The sequence below is a fragment of the Adiantum capillus-veneris genome, chromosome 23, assembly GCF_014529385.1.
Source record: "Adiantum capillus-veneris isolate H3 chromosome 23, ASM1452938v2, whole genome shotgun sequence".
In the NCBI taxonomy this organism is placed as follows: domain Eukaryota; kingdom Viridiplantae; phylum Streptophyta; class Polypodiopsida; order Polypodiales; family Pteridaceae; genus Adiantum; species Adiantum capillus-veneris.
Window position 1 is genome coordinate 141978010 of NC_140953.1, and position 18707 is coordinate 141996716.

General features: G+C 43.2%; 2 protein-coding genes and 1 pseudogene across 4 annotated transcripts in view; all 3 read left to right on the forward strand.

Moving 5' to 3' along the window:
• The window catches only part of LOC147428725 (uncharacterized), a 63838-nt gene extending 56927 nt beyond the window's left edge, over nucleotides 1-6911 (forward strand). The window contains exons 2-6 of one of the 3 annotated variants that reach the window (XM_086497679.1): nucleotides 5164-5236; nucleotides 5486-5629; nucleotides 5721-5855; nucleotides 6111-6499; nucleotides 6588-6911. In XM_086497679.1, coding sequence (XP_086353805.1) covers nucleotides 5164-5236; nucleotides 5486-5629; nucleotides 5721-5855; nucleotides 6111-6499; nucleotides 6588-6617 — 771 coding nt within the window. In that variant the 3' untranslated portion in view covers nucleotides 6618-6911. Of the gene's footprint in view, nucleotides 1-5163; nucleotides 5237-5482; nucleotides 5630-5720; nucleotides 5856-6110; nucleotides 6500-6587 lie in introns of all 3 variants that reach the window. The other 2 variants (XM_086497677.1, XM_086497678.1) reach the window with 2 other exon arrangements.
• Nucleotides 6912-10887: 3976 nt separating this feature from the next.
• On the forward strand, nucleotides 10888-11668 carry LOC147428726 (uncharacterized). The gene has a single exon (XM_086496937.1). It carries the CDS (start codon nucleotides 11077-11079, stop codon nucleotides 11557-11559), a length of 483 nt encoding a protein of 160 aa, XP_086353063.1. The 5' UTR covers nucleotides 10888-11076; the 3' UTR covers nucleotides 11560-11668.
• A 5158-nt stretch (nucleotides 11669-16826) lies between these two features.
• Nucleotides 16827-17342, forward strand: LOC147428727 (uncharacterized; annotated as a pseudogene).
• Nucleotides 17343-18707: the final 1365 nt, after the last annotated feature.

The following is an 18707-nucleotide window of genomic DNA, read 5'->3' on the forward strand; positions in this document are numbered from 1 at the left end:
TAGAATTTGGTAGGTTCCATCATGTCAGACTTGGAAGAGAAAACAGAGGAGTTTATAGTTGCCTTAGTGAATAAGGCTTCAAGGTAGATACGTACGAATCCGTACGGTACCGTACGTCCGTACAGTACGGCACCGTACCTTCCCCTTCGCGTTTTTGGATTTAATTTCGCCTCTGTTTTGGGGGTTTGGCCGCCTGGTTATTGAGACAGAGTGAGTTTGGGCGCCTGTTTATTGCAAACAGAGCTCTGCAAACTCACCTGCAGAGCAACCTTGTGCGCGGTAAAGGTAAGTGCTCGTCCTCGCGAGTCTCTCCCGTCTCCCTCGCGCATACCTTGTGTGTTTCTCGCGATAGCATCAATGTTTTTGTTCACCAATCTATAGGTACACCATGCCTCGCAAACCCAACCTAGTCTGGAGCGCACACACCACTGTCATTGCGGTGGTAAATACAGGAGGGCAAGCAGGATCAGGAACACGTACTTGGGCCTGCAAATATTGTGGAAAACAGAAGACAAGTACGGTGACGCGTGTGTTGAGGCACCTTACTGGCATCGGCACTACTGGCCAGTGCGGAGGGTGCAAGCTTATTCCGCTAGCGATAAAGGATGCTTTGAGGTTGGAGCACTTCCCGGGAGGGGGTCTTCCCTCGTCCAAGGGTAAGAAAGCAAATTAGGCAACACAGGATGCCTTGCAGGATGCATTGTTTACAGATTTGTCAGATACAGGGACACAGCAAGAAAAGGACACTAGCAGGAAAAGGGCTCGTTGTTCTCAAGATGTAGATGAGGATACAGATCAAGAGACACGCGTGTATACACAGTCATGATGATTCTATCATGATTCATCTTGGTATTTTGATGAGATTACGGTCTACCATCTATGATTCTGTGTCATTTCAGTACTTTATGAATTGTATTGCCTCTCAAGTTTCAAGTCTCGTTTGTCGAATACTATACAGTGTGCAAATCATGATGAATATGAAGTTCTCTGTAGTTTGAAGTTTGAAGTTTGTTGAAGTATATTTGAGAGAGAACTGAAGCTTTGAATTGTATTTGTTTGTGAATATTGAATGTCGAGAAAGTGGTCATGACTCGCCTTGGATTGTCTATTTATGACAGCCTTGGATAGTAGAACAGTGAGCTAATATCTTAGAAGTGATACTTATGAATTTATTATCAAGTACGGACCGTATTGTAGGTTTTTGACGTTTTCGAAAAAAACCTTACGAATTTTTACGTACCTTACCACTCAATCCATTCGGTACTACGTACAGTACGTACCGAACACGTACCGTACCTTATGTACCTTTCCACCTTGTAAGGCTTTGATGCAACACCTCACGCATAATGTGGGTGATGAGGAGCAAGACAAGGAGGATGGAGATGGTGTCACAAATTGTTGACGCGTCAAGCCACTAAAGAACGGAGCTAACTTGTAGATCCCGGCCGCGGGGCCTAAACCCTAAGAGAAGCAACGGAAGAAAATCCAACGAACTTAAGGTTCCCATTTGATGGGGCCTAAAGTAAAGCAGCCCACACACACACACACACACACACACACACACACACACACACACATTACAAAGAAAAAATGTAGAAGGTGATGATGTGGCATCTTGCACGGAATTCCACATTTTGCATTGGCTTGCTGATGTGGCAGATTGTACGGATTTCCATGTTTTACGCTGGTTGCTAACGTGGCAGAGCTGTATGGATTTTTGCTTTTGCGCTGACAGCTTTTGAGCACCTGCTTTTGGGCCAGTTGCTTTTGAGTTTGAAAGATTTTCATGTAACTGCTTTTTATGGCAAAGGGCTTATAAATATGAGCCAAGGGCTCATTCTTTGGCATGCTTCAGTACGATGGTGCAAAGGGTGGAGACTGGCATTGTATTGAGTTCAAGAAATACCAAAAGGGGCGCAAAGGTTTGGGGCCAATGCTCTCTGGGATGGAACTTTGTCACTCCCCGTGTTGTCTATCTCTTTAAGTTCAGTCTCTTCTTTTCTATTAGCACGTGGTGCCCGTCTTGTGACAGAGGTATTAGAGCTTCAGGCGTGTGCTTTTCTGAAAGCATACCGGTCCCAAAAGAGCAAACAAAGCAAAACGGCGCTTTTGAAGGCTACTGGAATTTTATTTATCTTCTTGCTCCGACCGCGGACCTACTAGCCACTCCCACCCTTACCTCATTGCGTATCAGCGGGCGCACTCCCGTTTTCATCGCTCATGTCTTACAGGGTATAAGCCATAAAGATCACTTGCAAGAGAAGGATCAAGGATATTTTTCAAGCCGCTATTTTTCTCAGAGGCAGTGCCATGCAGTGGTCGATATTTATAGCTACCAAGCCGTACACTCTAAGGACATGGCAAGCTTTCAAGCAAATTTTTACCGGAAGCTATATATCTTTAGACATCTTCCTTCAGATCGCAGCTTCTGGTAGAGTGGGGTATCCTGAAATGCTTGCTGCGGAAACCCTAGCAAATTACAACTTGCAGTCTTTAGACGTCTCTTAGCAGGTGTCTCCTGTTGATAACCTTGGAGGTCCAGTGTGATTGCTATGTCTTGGGACTACCATCCCCGCCAGAGGAACACCATCTGTCCAAGAGTTGGTCGACTATGTTGTGGTCGGCTACGACCTTATGGAAGGAATCTAACCCTAATTTTTGGTGCAGACTTCAGGATGGAAAGTCAGTCGACTTTTCGAGCTCTGCTGATGTCGAGATTGCTTTTTAAGTTTGAATTTTGTTTGAGAACTTGTTTGGTGATCATGTTTGGAGTTTGTTTTAAATGGATGGTATTTGTTTTGAGCCTTTCCTGGTGCCGATTTGAACCAATGGTTTTAATACTGGTTTCATTGATTGGTGATTTACTCCCAGGAGTAGTAGTGAGAAATGCTGTTTTGGCATTGTCTGAACCTCGGAACGATGCAGACGGGATGTCTGGGGAGTGTTTCGTTGTATGCTCAAAAACCTCCGAACGACGTAGATGGGATGTCTGGGGAGCGTTTGGTTGTATGCTTGAACCTCCAAGCGGCGCAGGCTGTGGTCTGGGGAGCGTTTGGTTGTACCAGTCCTTTGAACTCATGGCCCGGACCTTTTTAGGTTATTTGCGGGGGGAGTGATGAGATAGTTGTTGAGTAGCTTCTACCGCAGACCGTTTGTCTCGGGGGAGTGCTCAGCGGGGCTGTTTGTCGTGTCTTGTAACATGCATATGTGAGCATGTTTGCATTGTGATGTGCCAACCATTGAATATTCCTTTTTGGATAAGATACTTTTGGGAAGTCAATGACCCAAGATACAAGAGTTCCGATCTGGAATGAGACTCCGGATTGTCCCTCTGAAATTTTTGAGCTAACTTGAGTTGTTTTGCAGATATGCTGTAATGGAGGACGACTACTTTCTTTCAAGAAGGGGGAATGTCACAAATTGATGATGTGTCAAGCTGCTGAAGAACGGAACTGACTTGCAGATCCCTGCCGCGGGGCCTAGACCCTAAGAGAAGCAACAGAAGCAGCAAAAGAAGATCCAACCAACTTAAGGTTCCTGTCCGATGGGGCCTAAAGGAAAGCACCCCACAAACACACACACCAAAAAAAAACGTAGAAACTGATGACGTGGCATCCTACATGGAATTCCACATTTTGCGTTGGCTTGCTGACGTGGTAGATTGTACGGATTTCCCGTGTTTTACGCTGGCTGCTGATGTGGCAGAGCTGTACGAGTTCCTGCTTTTGCGCTGTAGCTTTTGAGCACCTGCTTTTGGGCCAGTTGCTTTTGAGTTTGAAAGATTTTCATGTAATTGCTTTTTATGGCCAAGAGCCTTTAAATATGAGCCAAGGGCTCATTCTCTGGCATGCTTCAGTACGAAGGTGCAGAGGGTGGAGTACCGGCATTGTATTGAGTTCAAGTAGTATAAAAAAATACCAAAAGGGGCGCCAAGGTTTGGGGCCAATGCTCTCTAGGGTGGAATTTCGCCACTCCCCGTGTCGTCTATCTTTTTCAGTTCAGTCTGTTCTTTTCTATTGGCACGTGGTGCCCATCATGTGACAGATGGGACAGCTGATTGGAGGGATGATGATGATGACCAACCTCCTCCACCTCTTCGAGCCCTGGATCAGCCACAGGCGGACAACAGATAGGCAATACACAAGGGGCTAAGGGAACGGGTAGCCAGTTTGCAGACAAGACCCAGCAACAAACAGACCAGACCCCATCTGGTCAAACTCATCAACAAATGGGCAACAATCTCAGGATGTTAACAGGTTAAATAAGGGCAAGGCAGTACCGGTGGATCTAGATTCAGACAGGGATCGTGGCCTTGCATGTGTTGCCAGTCTGAGGGTCGCCCATCTACTAAGTGTCCTCTTGCCATGCATGTTGCGCCAGTGTGTGTGTGTGTTTTTTTTTTTTTTTTGGGGGGGGGGGGGGATAGGGGGATATTTTTACCAAGTTGTACACGAACTAATTGGCATTGATGAAGGTAGGTTACCGTGGATGTCTTGGTGGATATAGCATTGGCTATCAATGACTAAAATAACTAACTTCTCTTTGAAAGAGTAAAGCTTTTGATTGTCCATGGCAAAATCTTGTGAATGGCTTGAGATGATTGTCCTAGACATTGCTGAACCTTACATACAGCATGCGATAAGTCGTAAGGTTGACCTGTAAGAACATCAAAGCAAGCGATATAGTCATAGTGAACATTGATTACAAAAGGCCAACAACAGTTTCCCAAGTCAAACGTTAAAGTTGCAGGCTTTCATATGTGCGTGTGGTCGACCATTCCTGCCTCGTGCCAGGTGGACCATGTTAGCGGTCTATATCTACATCCACCTCAGATATCGCTCTCAAGAGGTTAAATCATGGCAATTGGGAGGTATCATGCCTCATTTACATAACTCCAAGACCAGTATCGGAAGCCCACATGGGTTTATAAACACGATGGCTTTAGTCACAACCAAGTTTATGCATTCAAAATTTTTATGTTAATTTTTCCTGCCAGACAAAACAATTTCCTTCTTTCATTCTTTGCCTAAGATTGAGTCCGATGTGCAATACTTGCTTTGAATTCTACGTTCATATCCTGCACTAGATATGAACGTGATAAATCTTAAACCAAAAATTTTTAAAGCCAAATTTTAATTGTTTCCATTGAGAGATTCTCTTTAGCTATGTGGCAGTATCTTTTATCCTTACTCCCACATGCGAAACGCTGGCCTTATCTTAATCGAGGGGGAGCAAGGTACTTGTTACTCTTTCGCTTCTTTGACTATGAACGAGTCTGCTCAATACATGCAATAGCAGTCTGTTTTGCAACTTTTTAATTCTTGCATTACATCCAATACATTTCCAAGGCCAATTTTCCCTTGGTTTTGGAAAGTTTCTATATAGCTATTTGCATTATTTTGTGTGATCTCATGAAGACATTTGCTCCATCATAGTTCAGCTTATTAGTGATAGGTGATTCTAACTCAAGTCTTGGGTATAGCAGACGAGGCGAAGCCCCTATCGACATCAGGAGCCATCGAGAAGAAGAGATTAGAAGCAAATGCAGGTGCAGTTCAAAAAACTGAACCTGCACTTTTTGACCACTCATTATGCAAGCCAGACTGCCCACCAAGTCAGAGGGAGAAAGGTAAAGTTAGGTGCATGTGTTGGCTTATCATTTTACTTTTAAGACTTCTGAGCAAGTAGTCATGGCCATTTTCAACTTTTGCATTTAAAAGGTGATGTGAAGGCCCCTTTATCGACTGCCCCTCCAAAGAGGAAAGCTGAATCAATTATCGAAGGGAGTATCATGAAGAAAGGGATGCCTCATGAAGATTTGTGCAGGCTACAATCTCTTTCTCAGGAAGCAAAAGGTATGATATGGATGAGTTAGTTTGCAGTGCCTGTATTCAAACATTAATATGTACTTTTCTATTAGGAAGACGTGTGCACAAGACTTTAAGCCTGATATATTAGCATATTTTTGTAGTTTCAAAAAATGGGTGCATCTTCAGATCAAAATATGGATTTTAATGATGATTGTATCTGTAACTGCTGGTGGTGGCATTTAGCTCTTCTGTTAATGAAAGTTCACGGATTTTGCCTGCTAATAGAGGCTTCTTTAACAGGAGATCCTCACAAAAGGAAACCTGGCATTGGTGAGCATGCTCAAAAGGAAGAAATTTCCAAGGAAGATCAAAGAAATAGTCCAGGTGGCGGCCCATCAGACGAAGTAAGATCTACAGGAGATGTAGGTGCAGTAGAAGCAACAGAAAAGCATTCTAAAGAATATCACGGATTGAGGCTTTTAAAGTCGGCTCTGGCAGACTATGTCAAGGAGATTTTAAGGCCTGCCTGGAAGGAAGGTATCATGAGCAAGGAGGCCTTTAAGTCCATTGTGAAGAAAGTGGTCGACAAGGTTATTGGCAGTCTACAAACTCATCAGATTCCAAAGTCGCAAGAAAATGTTGACCAGTACATGACACAGTCACAGGCCAAAATCTCCAAGCTTGTGCAGGTTCATCGCACTTCACCTCTTCATCTGGTTCTCTTTGACGTTCCTTTGCTCTCTGTTTTCATGAATCTGCATTTCTGTCTTGTTGCAGGGGTATGTTGACAGATTCAAAAAGAACTAATGATGAAACCTTGAGGTTTTTATCACAGGATTGTAGATGGATAAAGAAGCTCTTTAGACCTTTTTCTTCAAAACAAGATGCTGTGTTGTAACTCTACAGGGGCTTTAAACCCTTTTTACTTCTATGTATATAAAAGGCAATTGTAGTCATTTTCTCTTCTTCACGACACTTTTAGGGTCAGCCCAAAAAATGTACATTTACCTTTTTCCTGTCTACTGGAGATCTGAGGATTTTTTTTTTTGTAAATGAGAATTTTAATTTTAATCTAATTGCCATTCTGTTTCTCCCAACAAAGGCGTAGTTCCTAAAGGACAATGTTGTCTGTGATTTTGTCTGATAACCTGTTTCGTATAGGTAAAATATGAGTTGAGGAAGTTGTTTAATGGGAAGGCTTAACACCTTTTGCATATTTGCAGATGATTGTTAAGAGTGCAAGACTTCAAATGAACTATGCATGGATGAGTATGGATCAATTTTTAGATTAGCTTGGAGGAATGGATTGGCAGTTCTTGTGCATCTTTAGGGCTTACAAGTGATTTCCTCTTTGACCTCTCTCTCTCTCTCTCTCTCTCTCTCTCTCTCACACACACACACACACACACACACACACACAAATGACAGGCTTCTTTCTGATACTCTTGTTTGAGGTAATCTGGTTGACTAGTTAAACCAACTGAGATGCCATGACAAGGTGCCATTCATCACAGAGGACATCATTGATGGGGATTCTGGACATTTCTTGCTTGAGACTGCTTGAGGGGCCTCCCTTTGGTTCTTCAATATGGGGGGGATTGATACGACACCACAGCCACCCATGCAGCCCTGTCTACTTTGTATCCGCTCAAGTGTATCAGTATGTTTCTGTAGTGTGCCCTCCAGTTACATTTTTCATTTAGTTCCCTTGCCATTATTATTGTACCCCATCCCACTGACATTCTTGTCCTCATTAGCCTTTGGTCCTTGTCAGTTTAAATCTAGATTATTCAAAGCGTTGTGTGTTTGTGTTTCCAGAGGATTGTATCATTCTTCTGATGGTTACAGCTTTTGGTTCTGCGGGTCATTTCGATGTCAATAGCGTTATACATGGATTTCATTTCATTCATCACTCACATCTTCACTATCTGTGTTACATGGAGAGGTATATATTACAAAGAATGTGTATATTAATCGTTTTCTCAATAGAGTCAAAAAACCATTGGCTCTTGTATGTACCAAATCTGTGCAGCATAAATTTCTGGTGAGTCAATTCATTCAGTCCTTTCGGGGCTTTTGACTTGTAAGTTATTCCTTAAGAATTAGTGACCTTCAAGCTGTCAAACTTGCTTTGTATGCCAAGTAGGCTTCCTTGGTACACTAAGAAAAGAAAGGAAGAGAGAGAATTGTGTCATGGTGACTTAGCATTAGGAAGCACAGTATGCTCAAAAGCACTAGTTGGCAAACCGTGCATGCCCTGGTTGCTCATTGCATGAATCCAAGACAATTGACTGCCTTTCAACATCGCTTTTCAAGGCTTAAGCTATCATGACAGATGCTTTTTGTGAAAGGCAACTCTTGATACACCATTCTATTTGAAAATGTATATGCTACTCTTCCACCAGAGACTTCATATATGTGCATGTGCTCCAACAGTAATCATTGGTGCAATAGGAAGTTGCAAGACAACTATTGATGCTTGTAATGACTCCCGACATCTAGAATCTGTTTGAATAGAATGTGTCAGATTCTAGCTACTGTTCACAATATAAGCGAGTCACAACATACACTGTGTTTTGCAATGCTCAGGAAATATCAATTGAAAGCATGTTGAACCCTAGCACTAATGGAAAATAGTAGATAGCAAAACGACGTGACTTGACCATAGTCTGATCACAACCTGGCACAAAGCATTCGACTGTGCACATAATATCTGCATGCACTGATGATAGGAACCTGCCTGATTAATATTTGAAAACAAAGTGCAAGTTCATTCATGACAACCCACACTCCTACCCCAAAGAAGGTCAGAAATTCCTGTACTCATAGATGAAAAGAAACACAACTTGTTGCAAAACAACTACAGAGAAAATTACAGAACAATACAAATGCATATAAGACTAGCAAAGCAGAAAGGTTCAAGGAGAGGAAACCAATTAAGTTCAATTGGTTTTCACAGGATACCGAAGAGCCTTCACATGTTAAATGGCCAAGCAATCAAATGAAATTTTTTCACAGAGAAGGATTCCACAACTACTTTTAAACCCTAAGCTTTGTAATTTTCACATCGAGGTCCACAACACTCACAATCAATGCCCACGTGGGAGAGACTGAGGTTCATCGGATATGAATGCCAAAACTTCATTCACAAAATCAGTGATTTGAGTCTTTGTCACGGTCAAGAGCCTTTCCCATAAAAGGTCGAGCCAACAAAGCAAATGTATATCAAATCAACAATAAGAAAGTTAACTTCAGAACTATCCCCTTTCCTGTAATCAGTTATGATTATCACTTTTAACTGTCCAGAAAGAAAGTCATAAATAAAATGAACCTGCCAGACAAATTAATCTTCGCTTCATCATAACCTTTCTCATAATCTACGCTTCATAATAACCTTGAAAACAAGCTTGTCTGCCAAACTACCACCTTCAGTGGGACCTCAAAAAGTAACCAAGCATTCAAGTAAATGGCGCACATGGAAAACAAATTACATGAGAAATATTTGTTCCTTTCAGATTTTCCAAAGCAGTCATGCATACATGTATGCAAGCATTGGATAATATATTACAATGCTGTATTGAGACAAACACTAATCACACAAGTATGGAACCTGCATGCAACATGATCCCCTCAACATCAACACATGCATCCGAGCTCGAAGTTCGGCATTTGTTCCATATTTTTCCCTGTTTGTTCGAGACATGGTGGATGGTTGAGCGAGATAGCTGCAGAAGCACAAACAATTCATTCATGATGGAGTGAGAGACTCATCACCCACAAGAAAGCAATGTCTCATAGTGTAGACCAAAAGTGATACTCCTCACAAGGACTTAAGCTTAAGCAAGGGGATCAAAACCAAGATGTTGCATACAACGTTTTTCACTCCACCTGAATCAAATCTTTCATTGACATCGGATTACAAGACATTCATACATGAATGGTCTGCAAGAACAGCCTGACATATAAATCGAAAGAGCCTACAAAGAGGAGTCATTAGCCATCAGAATGGCCAACACTTGCATTTCCATCTGCACTTGTGACCAGCAATTTATCCTCAACAAGGATACAAAGCTATAACCAAACTGATGCCGCTGCACTCTGCTTTGGTCTGCATGTGTCATCTGATGTACTGCAGAAATATCTAAGCATAAACAAAGAAGTGATCTATCATCCAAAATGCTGATGGCAGTGCAGAAAAAGAGGGACCAGGAACCATGCTCACAGGTTGTCCTTCAAACAGCACCTATGTAGCCTGAAACTAAACTTAACAGACACTACTTGATTTGAAAGCACGAGGGCATGACATAAAGTGGACACTGAGCTCCTTCCGTTGCAACAAAGGTTTTCACATGCTACAACTCCTCACAACCGAAATGCAGACGAGTTAAATTCTAAAAAGCTCACCCGCCTCTTATCTACTACCACCTGAATGATATAATTAAGATTGACAGTGGCAGAAATATATACTGACAAAGCTGTTTTTGTCACAGACAAGAAAATACAATCTTGAGCGAACACGCAAAAGCTGCCATGACATCACAATCAAGTGATTAAATGCCTTAATGTTGCTCCAATTGTGTCTCAAGTAGATTTGTTCATAAAACGAAGATGAGGAGGACTCAACTGAATTGGGAGCCATAAGGTACGAGCTTTCACAACTACTATACAGATCTAGATCGTCATTCCGCTGTGAAAAGTGATCCAGAAACACTGAAAGCGGTAATGACAATCCCTATAATGTAGATAACAATGATGTATGGATGAAATTTGTGAAACATGACCCAAAAGAGCTACTTTCCAATCTTCGTAATGGCTTTCTTGAGCCACTTAACGACACGGAAGTTGGGCTTGTGATGAGATGGTGCTGGCAGGGTGCTGGGGGCGCCACTGCCTACGCTCTTGCTACGATTCATCACCGGAGCGGTCCTCGAATGTGAGTCACACCTCAGGAACCCCGCCTCTTTGAGTGGCTGCCTCGACATGGCAAACACGCCGTCCTCTGACACCACCATATTCTCTGCCCAGATGAGCCCTGACGAGCCCTGCCTTCGATACGACATGCCTTTTGTCAGCGTTGCCATAACCCTGCACGCCAGTACCCTAAGGAACGACGCTTCCCTTGCTAGCGATTGTGTGTTTTTTTCAAAAGAAACAAAGACTAACGGTAAGGATTTGTATTTAGCAACAAGATTAAGAGGGCTCCCCCATAGTCCCCGCCTGTAGGGGGCCCTCAGAATCTGCTCGTGTGCCCCACCATAACCCAGTGATGAAGGAGAGCAATCAACCGGGTGACTGGATGGTGGTTCACATCCATCAAACGCCTTTTGGCACTGGCTATAGATGTTTCTTCAAGCGAACGTGCAAAAATTACCTGTTGTTTCCACTTTTATCACGAGGGGCTTTAAGTATGGTCAATAGGACCACTCAATTCAAGGCGAATCTCTCAAGATTCCCATGCATGTCTCTTGCAACTTCTGTGATCTCTCTCTCTCTCTCTCTCTCCCCCCACTCTCCCTTGCTCTATCAGATAGGTTGCATACGACTCTCTCTCTCTTCTGTCTCTCTCTCTCTCTCTCTCTCACACACACACACACACATTTGCTCTCTCGCCTACCTCCCACCCATTCGCAACATTGTTGTGCGTACTCGGGATGAGCCCCTTCAAGTCTTTTTGAGACAAGGGAGGAGTAGTACGCTCCTGGCAGAGGTGGAGGAGGAGGGGAGGAGGAGTAGTTCGCGCTATATTTGACGGGGTGGAGGAGCAATTCCTGTGTGCAGGTGTTTGATAGGCCAAGAAAGGCAAGGGAAGGAGGTGAACTGCTTGCACGTTTTCTAAGACGTTGTAGAGGGGAAGGGAGGCGGGGGAGGGAGGGGGCCGGGGGGGGGGGGGGGGGCGATGGGTAGGAGGGGGATAGCGTGTGTAGGGGAAGAACAAATCTTTGAAAGTAATAGGCTGACTTTATTTTTCACGAGCAAGAACTTATCACAAAAAATATACGAGAAAGCAGGGGAAAAGGCTCGCACTCAAAAGCTTTAGAGTAATGATGTAAAACTTTCCCAAATAAACCGAGTGCATTGACAATGGGCTCTAACCATGCTAGTAGGAGATCAAACCCTATCAACATGCTTCATGCCCTACTTTTCAGGTTGGCCATATGAAGTCCATCCTAAATCATTTTTGTGTATCATTTTCGCTTACGTGAAAATGATACATTTTTTGCGTATAATTTTGCTTACATGAAAAGCTCACCAATGTGCGGTATCCACATAAGCGGAAGAGCACTCACTTTTGCATACTCTCTAACTTGCAAGGCCTTCACACTTGTGTGTGTGTGTGTGTGACAATAATTAAAAGTTGAAGAGCATGCATCTTATTGCCAGCTAGTCTTTCATGATGTTTCAATCGCTATCGTTGATTTGAAGATAGTTGGTGCTCACTTCTCTTATAAAGGTGAAATTGTAATAATGTGAAAGTTGTAGTTTTTTGATTAGGAAGAACCAATCTTCACAATCGTTGCATGTTGGAGAGCATACTTCTTGGTTGCACGTTGGAGAGCATACATCTTCACAATCGTTACACGTTGGACAACATACCGATGAACGAGTGTTGGGCATATATGAGAAAGAGCTACTAGCTGTTCTACATGTCCTAGACACATGGAAGCACTATCTTTTGGGAACTCCATTCATCTTACAAACGGACCACCAAAGTCTCAAATACTTCATGACGCAAACCAAGCTTCCGACAAACAAATGAGGTGGGCAAATTTTCTCTTGCAATTCAATTTTCATATTGTTGTAAGCATAATCAAGGGGCCGTCAACATTCTCAAGGCCTGGGTGAAGCACCAATGGACGTCTAGGGGTCTAGAAGTCGAATCATCTAGTGTCTCCCCAAGAACCACTTTCTATTTGTTTTTTGAGAGCTGAAAATGGCGTTCCAAGCCTTGAGCTACGGTCAGTGGTGGGTAATAAGAAATTCCCCGCTTTGTCTGTTTCGATCGAATAAAAAGTTCAACCGTGAGGTCTTTGCATCCAGGAACTACCTTGTCTAGGTGGAGTTTACTAATCTCCCTCTGCACCTATATTGCCATTTGGGCCCGATTGCAGGTCAATTGCAAGTCAGCTTGGTAAAGTCTTGGGGAGGCTGCCCAAGACAAGACTTTTATAACCCAGCCTGACACCCTCTGGTTCTAATGGAGATGGACATCTCCCAACCAGACCAACTTCCTCCCTCAATCGAAATCAGAATTGATGATGGTGAAGTCATTGACGAGCCCATTGACTACAAGTATCTGCCAAACACTTGTTTCTTGTGTGGCAAACGAGGCCACTTTGTGAGAGCCTTCCCTCTCAAAGCTCCCCCAGCCCCCCTGCACCTAGCCCTCAAGCACAGTTTGACCCTCCAGTCAGAAGCTCTGAATCTGCTCACCTAGCCAGCAGGTAATCAGTTGTGGGATGCTGGGATGATAGGAGAGTTCACCTGGAAAAACTATGGCAAGGGTAATCTAGCAAGGAAAGCCAGGCTTGACAGGTGCTACCTAGATGTCTCTATTGTGAACTCCTTCTCCAGAGTTAAAGCCAAACCTAGATACAATACTTGCATCTCAAATCACTATCCTATCATGGTCACCATGGATGATAAAAGTTCTAAACTCAAAAACAACTGCTTTCACACCGATCCTTCCCTGTTCAAACTCCACACAGTCCAGGAATCCATCAAAAGCATCTGGTCACAAGCTTTCCAAGACTACCGTTCTCCAACTAGAGCTTGGAGGAAGGCAGTAAAGTACACCCAATCTCACCTCATCCGTTTCAGAAAGGAAGTCATAGCAATTCGCAAGAAACGTAGGGACAAAATCTATGATGAACTGGCCATCTTGGAGGCCTCCCCCCCCTCTTCATCTATCCAAGATCAGATCTCTTCTCTTTGAAGACAAATAAACCACCAGGAAGAGATCATCCACATGCATTCTAATGTCTTCTTCAAACATTGGTGGGCAGGTTAAGTGGACACGCCTTCAAAGGAGATGTTCAAATCTCTCCGCAAAAAGAATGCCAGAGACCGAATTCCCCTTTTCAAAGGGCCATGTCCTATTGAGTCAGATGAGCAAAATCTAGAATATGTGAGGGCTCACTTCGCTTCTCTATTTAGTCCTCCTGAGACCCTTTCTCTAGAAGCAAATGAAGCTCGTATCAACACCCTTGCATGCAGGACCAAAGTCATTCCCGAATCGGAAGCTTTGGATTCTGATTCTCCTCTTTCCATTTCAGACATCCTCCAAGCTATAGAAAATCTCAAGCCTAACAAAACTCCCGGGCTGGATGGGCTTCCTTCTGAATTTTATCAGCAGTTCAAAGAGATCTTGGCTCCTTTTCTTCTTTGAGTTTGGGAGGAATCCCTAACTCATAAAGCTATTCCTTGCTCCATCAACACGAGAGTGATTAAGCTGCTCCATAAGAGAGGAGTAAAGGACAACCTGTCAAACTGGCATCCTTTGACAATGCTGAACACAACTTATAAGATATTTGCCAAGGAAGTAGCTAATCGGATGTGCATATTTCTCTTGAAATGGATTTCAAAGGAATAGAAAGGGTTTATAAAAGGTCAGGAATTGGTCGAGGTAGTAATTTCTTTATGAGAAGGTTTTGACCATGCTACTAAATCTGGTCAGGAATTTGTTTTTCTCAAGATAGATTTTGATAAAGCCTATGATAGGATGAATGGTCTTTCATTCTGAGATGCATGGAAGCAATGGGATTTGCTGTCAGAATGGTCCTATTTCTTCAAACTCTAATGGGCAATGCACGTGCAAGATTATCTCTAAATGGCTCTCTGTCTGATGTGTTCGACCTTTCCAGATCGATGAGACAGGGACGTCCCCTGGCTCCTCTCTTATTCACCATTGCAATTGACTCTCTCAATTGCCTAGTAAAAGACAGAATGTCTAAGGGGCTCATCAAAGGCATAACCATCTCGGGCGGCTCTGAGGAGCAGCAATGTCTTGCTCAATTCGCTGATGACACTAGTGCTCTTCTTTCCAGTGAGGAATCTACTCTTGTTGAGTTCTAGTCAGTTATGCATATCTTCTGCCTAGCCTCAGGTTCTCAAGTCAACCACAATAAGACAGGGATCTTCTCCTCGTCCTCTCCCCCAGATTGGGTGGCTCGGGCCTGATGTAAAGTTCTCAAAGAAGGAGAAATTTTCAGTCTTCTTGGGATTCCAATGGTCATGCTCAAAACCAGATGGGATTGGGTGTGTGAAAAAATCCAGTCGAAACTCAATCGGTGGATAGGATTCCAACACTCCCTAGTAGGGAGAATTTTATGAATGCTATTGTTCTTTTTTTTTGGGGTTTTTGGAGACCAGCTGAGTGCCATTTAATGAGGATCACCCAAATTTGTAGGAACTTCTTATGGGTAGGAGACCCGTTTGCTAAGAACATTTCTAAGGTCTCATGGGATATATGCACTCTCCCTAGAGAGAAAGGTGGATTAGGTATCCAAAATCTCAACTATATAGCAGATAAAATGGCCATCAAACTGGTGATCTCTGCTCTCCTCCAACCAACAGAGGAATGGGCTAGATTTTTGTTCAAAAAATTGGACATGTTCAGATTGATGGATCTAGCTGGTCCCATCTGCCTACTACAGTGTTGTTTTTTGGGAATAAACCCATTACCTGTGCTGGTTTAGATCACTTAAGGTCGATTATCCAAGCTTGGAACAGACATAGGACCGGCATACGTTTGAATACCATCTCAAAGCACAAATACTCTGTTCCACCTATTGATTCCATTTGGTGGCCATGCTTGGATATCCCCCCTCTACCCTCTTCTGCTGCCAGGAGAGCACTGATCCTCCATAAAAAGGGCCTCAAAACGTGGTCCCAGTTATGGGATCCTGTTACTAGAAACTGGATGGATGATCTCCAACTGGCCCTCAAATTATTCAGAATTAAACCTTGGGATGTTCAGCTCATCAGATCAAGGACTCGTGTGTTCCTAATTATTTTATCATGGACCCTTCAAGATGCCCTTCCCCTTGACATTCAAGCATTTGTTTGGGCAGGTCAGTATAAACTACAAAAATCCAGTTTGCGACCATAATAGGGTGGCTGATGCTATCCCGGGCACGTTAAACAGAAGGTGGCGAGTTGGATACTCTTGAAAATAGTGGGAGTTCAAGTTCACTCACATTTGGGCACCCTCAATAGAGCCTAAAAAGTCAGTGCTGCTTTGGCTAATTCTTCATAAGGCTCTATGGACAGGGAAGAGAGCTCTCAAAGCCAATCTTAGTCTTGGGATATGCTACAGATGTAATAGGTTCCTCGAGGACATAGGCCACTTATTTTTGGCCTGTCCCTGTAACAAAAATATTCTGGCCCCTTTGACCCGAACTCTTGGCTTCTCACCCTCCTGGAAACAACTTCTTTTGGGGGACTATGTAGGAGTTCTATCCGTGTTTTGGAATAAGTTCTTGTGGCTGATTTGGCATCTAAGAAGCTGTAAACTATTTGAGGTTGCTTACCAGACACCTAGAATGAAAACAATTCTCTTCTCTTAATGTGCAGGATATGAAGATATATCATGATCAAATTACACTCTATCGGACCAAGAAGGAAATCCTGAAAGACTCCAAACACTTCTATGACCGAGTCCAGTCTTGGGGAGTTGGTGGTAGTACTTTGGGGGACAAGACATTGGCTCAGGATGACTGGGAGAACGAGCTTGACATTGAAATTACTCACCTTGAAGATAGGATCAATGAAGGGCGCTACTTCATGGAACGGCTTCAGGCGGAAATTGATAAGTTAGATGGAATGTGATATGTGGTGGAAATCTTGGGTCATTGTATATACATGTCTTTGTACTGGGTCATGTGGGTCTATGTCTTTGAACTGGTTTAAGCCGGATGTAGTCCTCCTGATCACTGTCAATTTGTAAACTTTTTGCTCTTCTAATATAAATTTTCTCGCGCTTATGGTAAAAAATAAAATTAAAAAAAATTCACCCCCCACATCAATCAAACACCTTTTGGCACTGGCTATAGATGTTTCTTCAAGCGAACGTGCAAAAATTACCTGTTGTTTCCACTTTTATCACGAGGGACTAAGGTCGATAGGACCACCCAATTCAAGACGAATCTCTCAAGATTCCCATGCGTGTCTCTTGCAACTCTTGTGGTCTCTCTCTCTCTCTCTCCCCACTCTCCCTTGCTCTATTAGATAGGTTGCATACGACTCTCTCTCTCTCTCTCTCTCTCTCTCACACACACACACACACACACACACACACACACACACACACACACACACACACACACACATTTGCTCTCTCGCCTACCTCCCAACCCCTTTGAATCCTACTTTTCATCGACACTCATTCACAACATTGTTGTGCGAGCTGGGGATGAGCCCCTTCAAGTCTTTTTGAGACAAGGGAGGAGTAGTACGCTCCTAGCAGGGTTTTTTGAGGTGGAGGAGGATTACTTCGTGCTATATTTGAGGGGCGGGTGGGGGGGGGAGGAGTAATTCGTGTGTGCAGGTGTTTGATAGGCCAAGAAAGGTAAGGGAAGGAGGTGAACTGCTTACACGTTTTCTAAGACGTTGTAGAGGGGAAGGAGCCGCGGGGGGGGGGGGGGGGGGGGGGGGGGGGATGGGTAGGAGGGGAATAGTGTATGTAGGGGAAGAACAAATCTTTGAAAGTAATAGGCTAACTTTATTTTTCATGAGCAAGAACTTATCACAAAAAATATACGAGAAAGCAGGGGAAAAGGTTCACACTCAAAAGCTTTAGAGTAATGATGTAAAACTTTCTCAATTAAGCCAAGTGCATTGACAATGGGCTCTAACCATGCTAGTAGGAGATCAAAACCTATCAACATGCTTCATGCCCTACTTTTCAGGTTGGCCATATGAAGTCCGTCCTAAATCATTTTTGTGTATCATTTTCACTTACGTGAAAATGATATATGTTTGCGTATCATTTTGCTTACGTGAAAAGCTCACCAATGTGTGGTATCCACATAAGCAGAAGAGCACTCACTTCTGCATAGTCTCTAACTTGCAAGGCCTTCACACTCGTGTGTGTGTGTGTGTGTGTGTGTGTGTGTGTGTGTGACAATAATTAAAAGTTGAAGAGCATGCATCTTATTGCCAGCTAGTCTTTTGTGATGTTTCAATCGCTATTGTTGATTTGAAGATAGTTGGTGCTCACTTCTCTTATAAAGGTAAAATTGTAATAATGTGAAAAGTTGTAGTTTTTTGAGTAGGAAGAACCAATCCTCACAATCGTTGCACATTGGAGAGCATACATCTTCACAATCGTTACACATTGGACAACGTACTGATGACCGAGTGTTGGGCATATATGAGAAAGAGATACTAGCTATTCTACATGCCCTAGACACATGGAAGCACTATCTTTTGGGAACTCCATTCATCTTACAAACGGACCACCAAAGTCTCAAGTACTTCATGACGCAAACCAAGCTTTCCGACAAACAAATGAGGTGGGCAACTTTTCTTTTGCAATTAAATTTTCATAATGTTGGTAAGCATAATCAAGGGGCCGATGCACTATCAGGATGACCAAGGGCAAATGCGGTGTCCATAGAAACTCACAATGATCTATCTTCCATGATAGAAGTGTATTCTAGTGACCCTGATTTTAAAAACATAATATCAGTCTTTGCCTTAGGGAGGAAAGAGGATCCATTCACCTTGCAGGATGATTTTCTTCTCCATGGAAACAGGTTATGTGTTACTCACTCCCTTTGTGAGAAAGTAATGTATGAATCCCATGCTCCTCCCTATGCGGGGCATAGAGGGATTCGACCTACTCTTTGAGGAGTAGAGACATATTTTTATTGGCCCACCATGAAAGTGGACATACAA

Bases quoted from the DNA above. Each gene is read 5' to 3' on its own strand.
- LOC147428726 (XM_086496937.1), top strand. From the start codon at position 11,077: ATGAAGGAGAGCAATCAACCGGGTGACTGGATGGTGGTTCACATCCAT.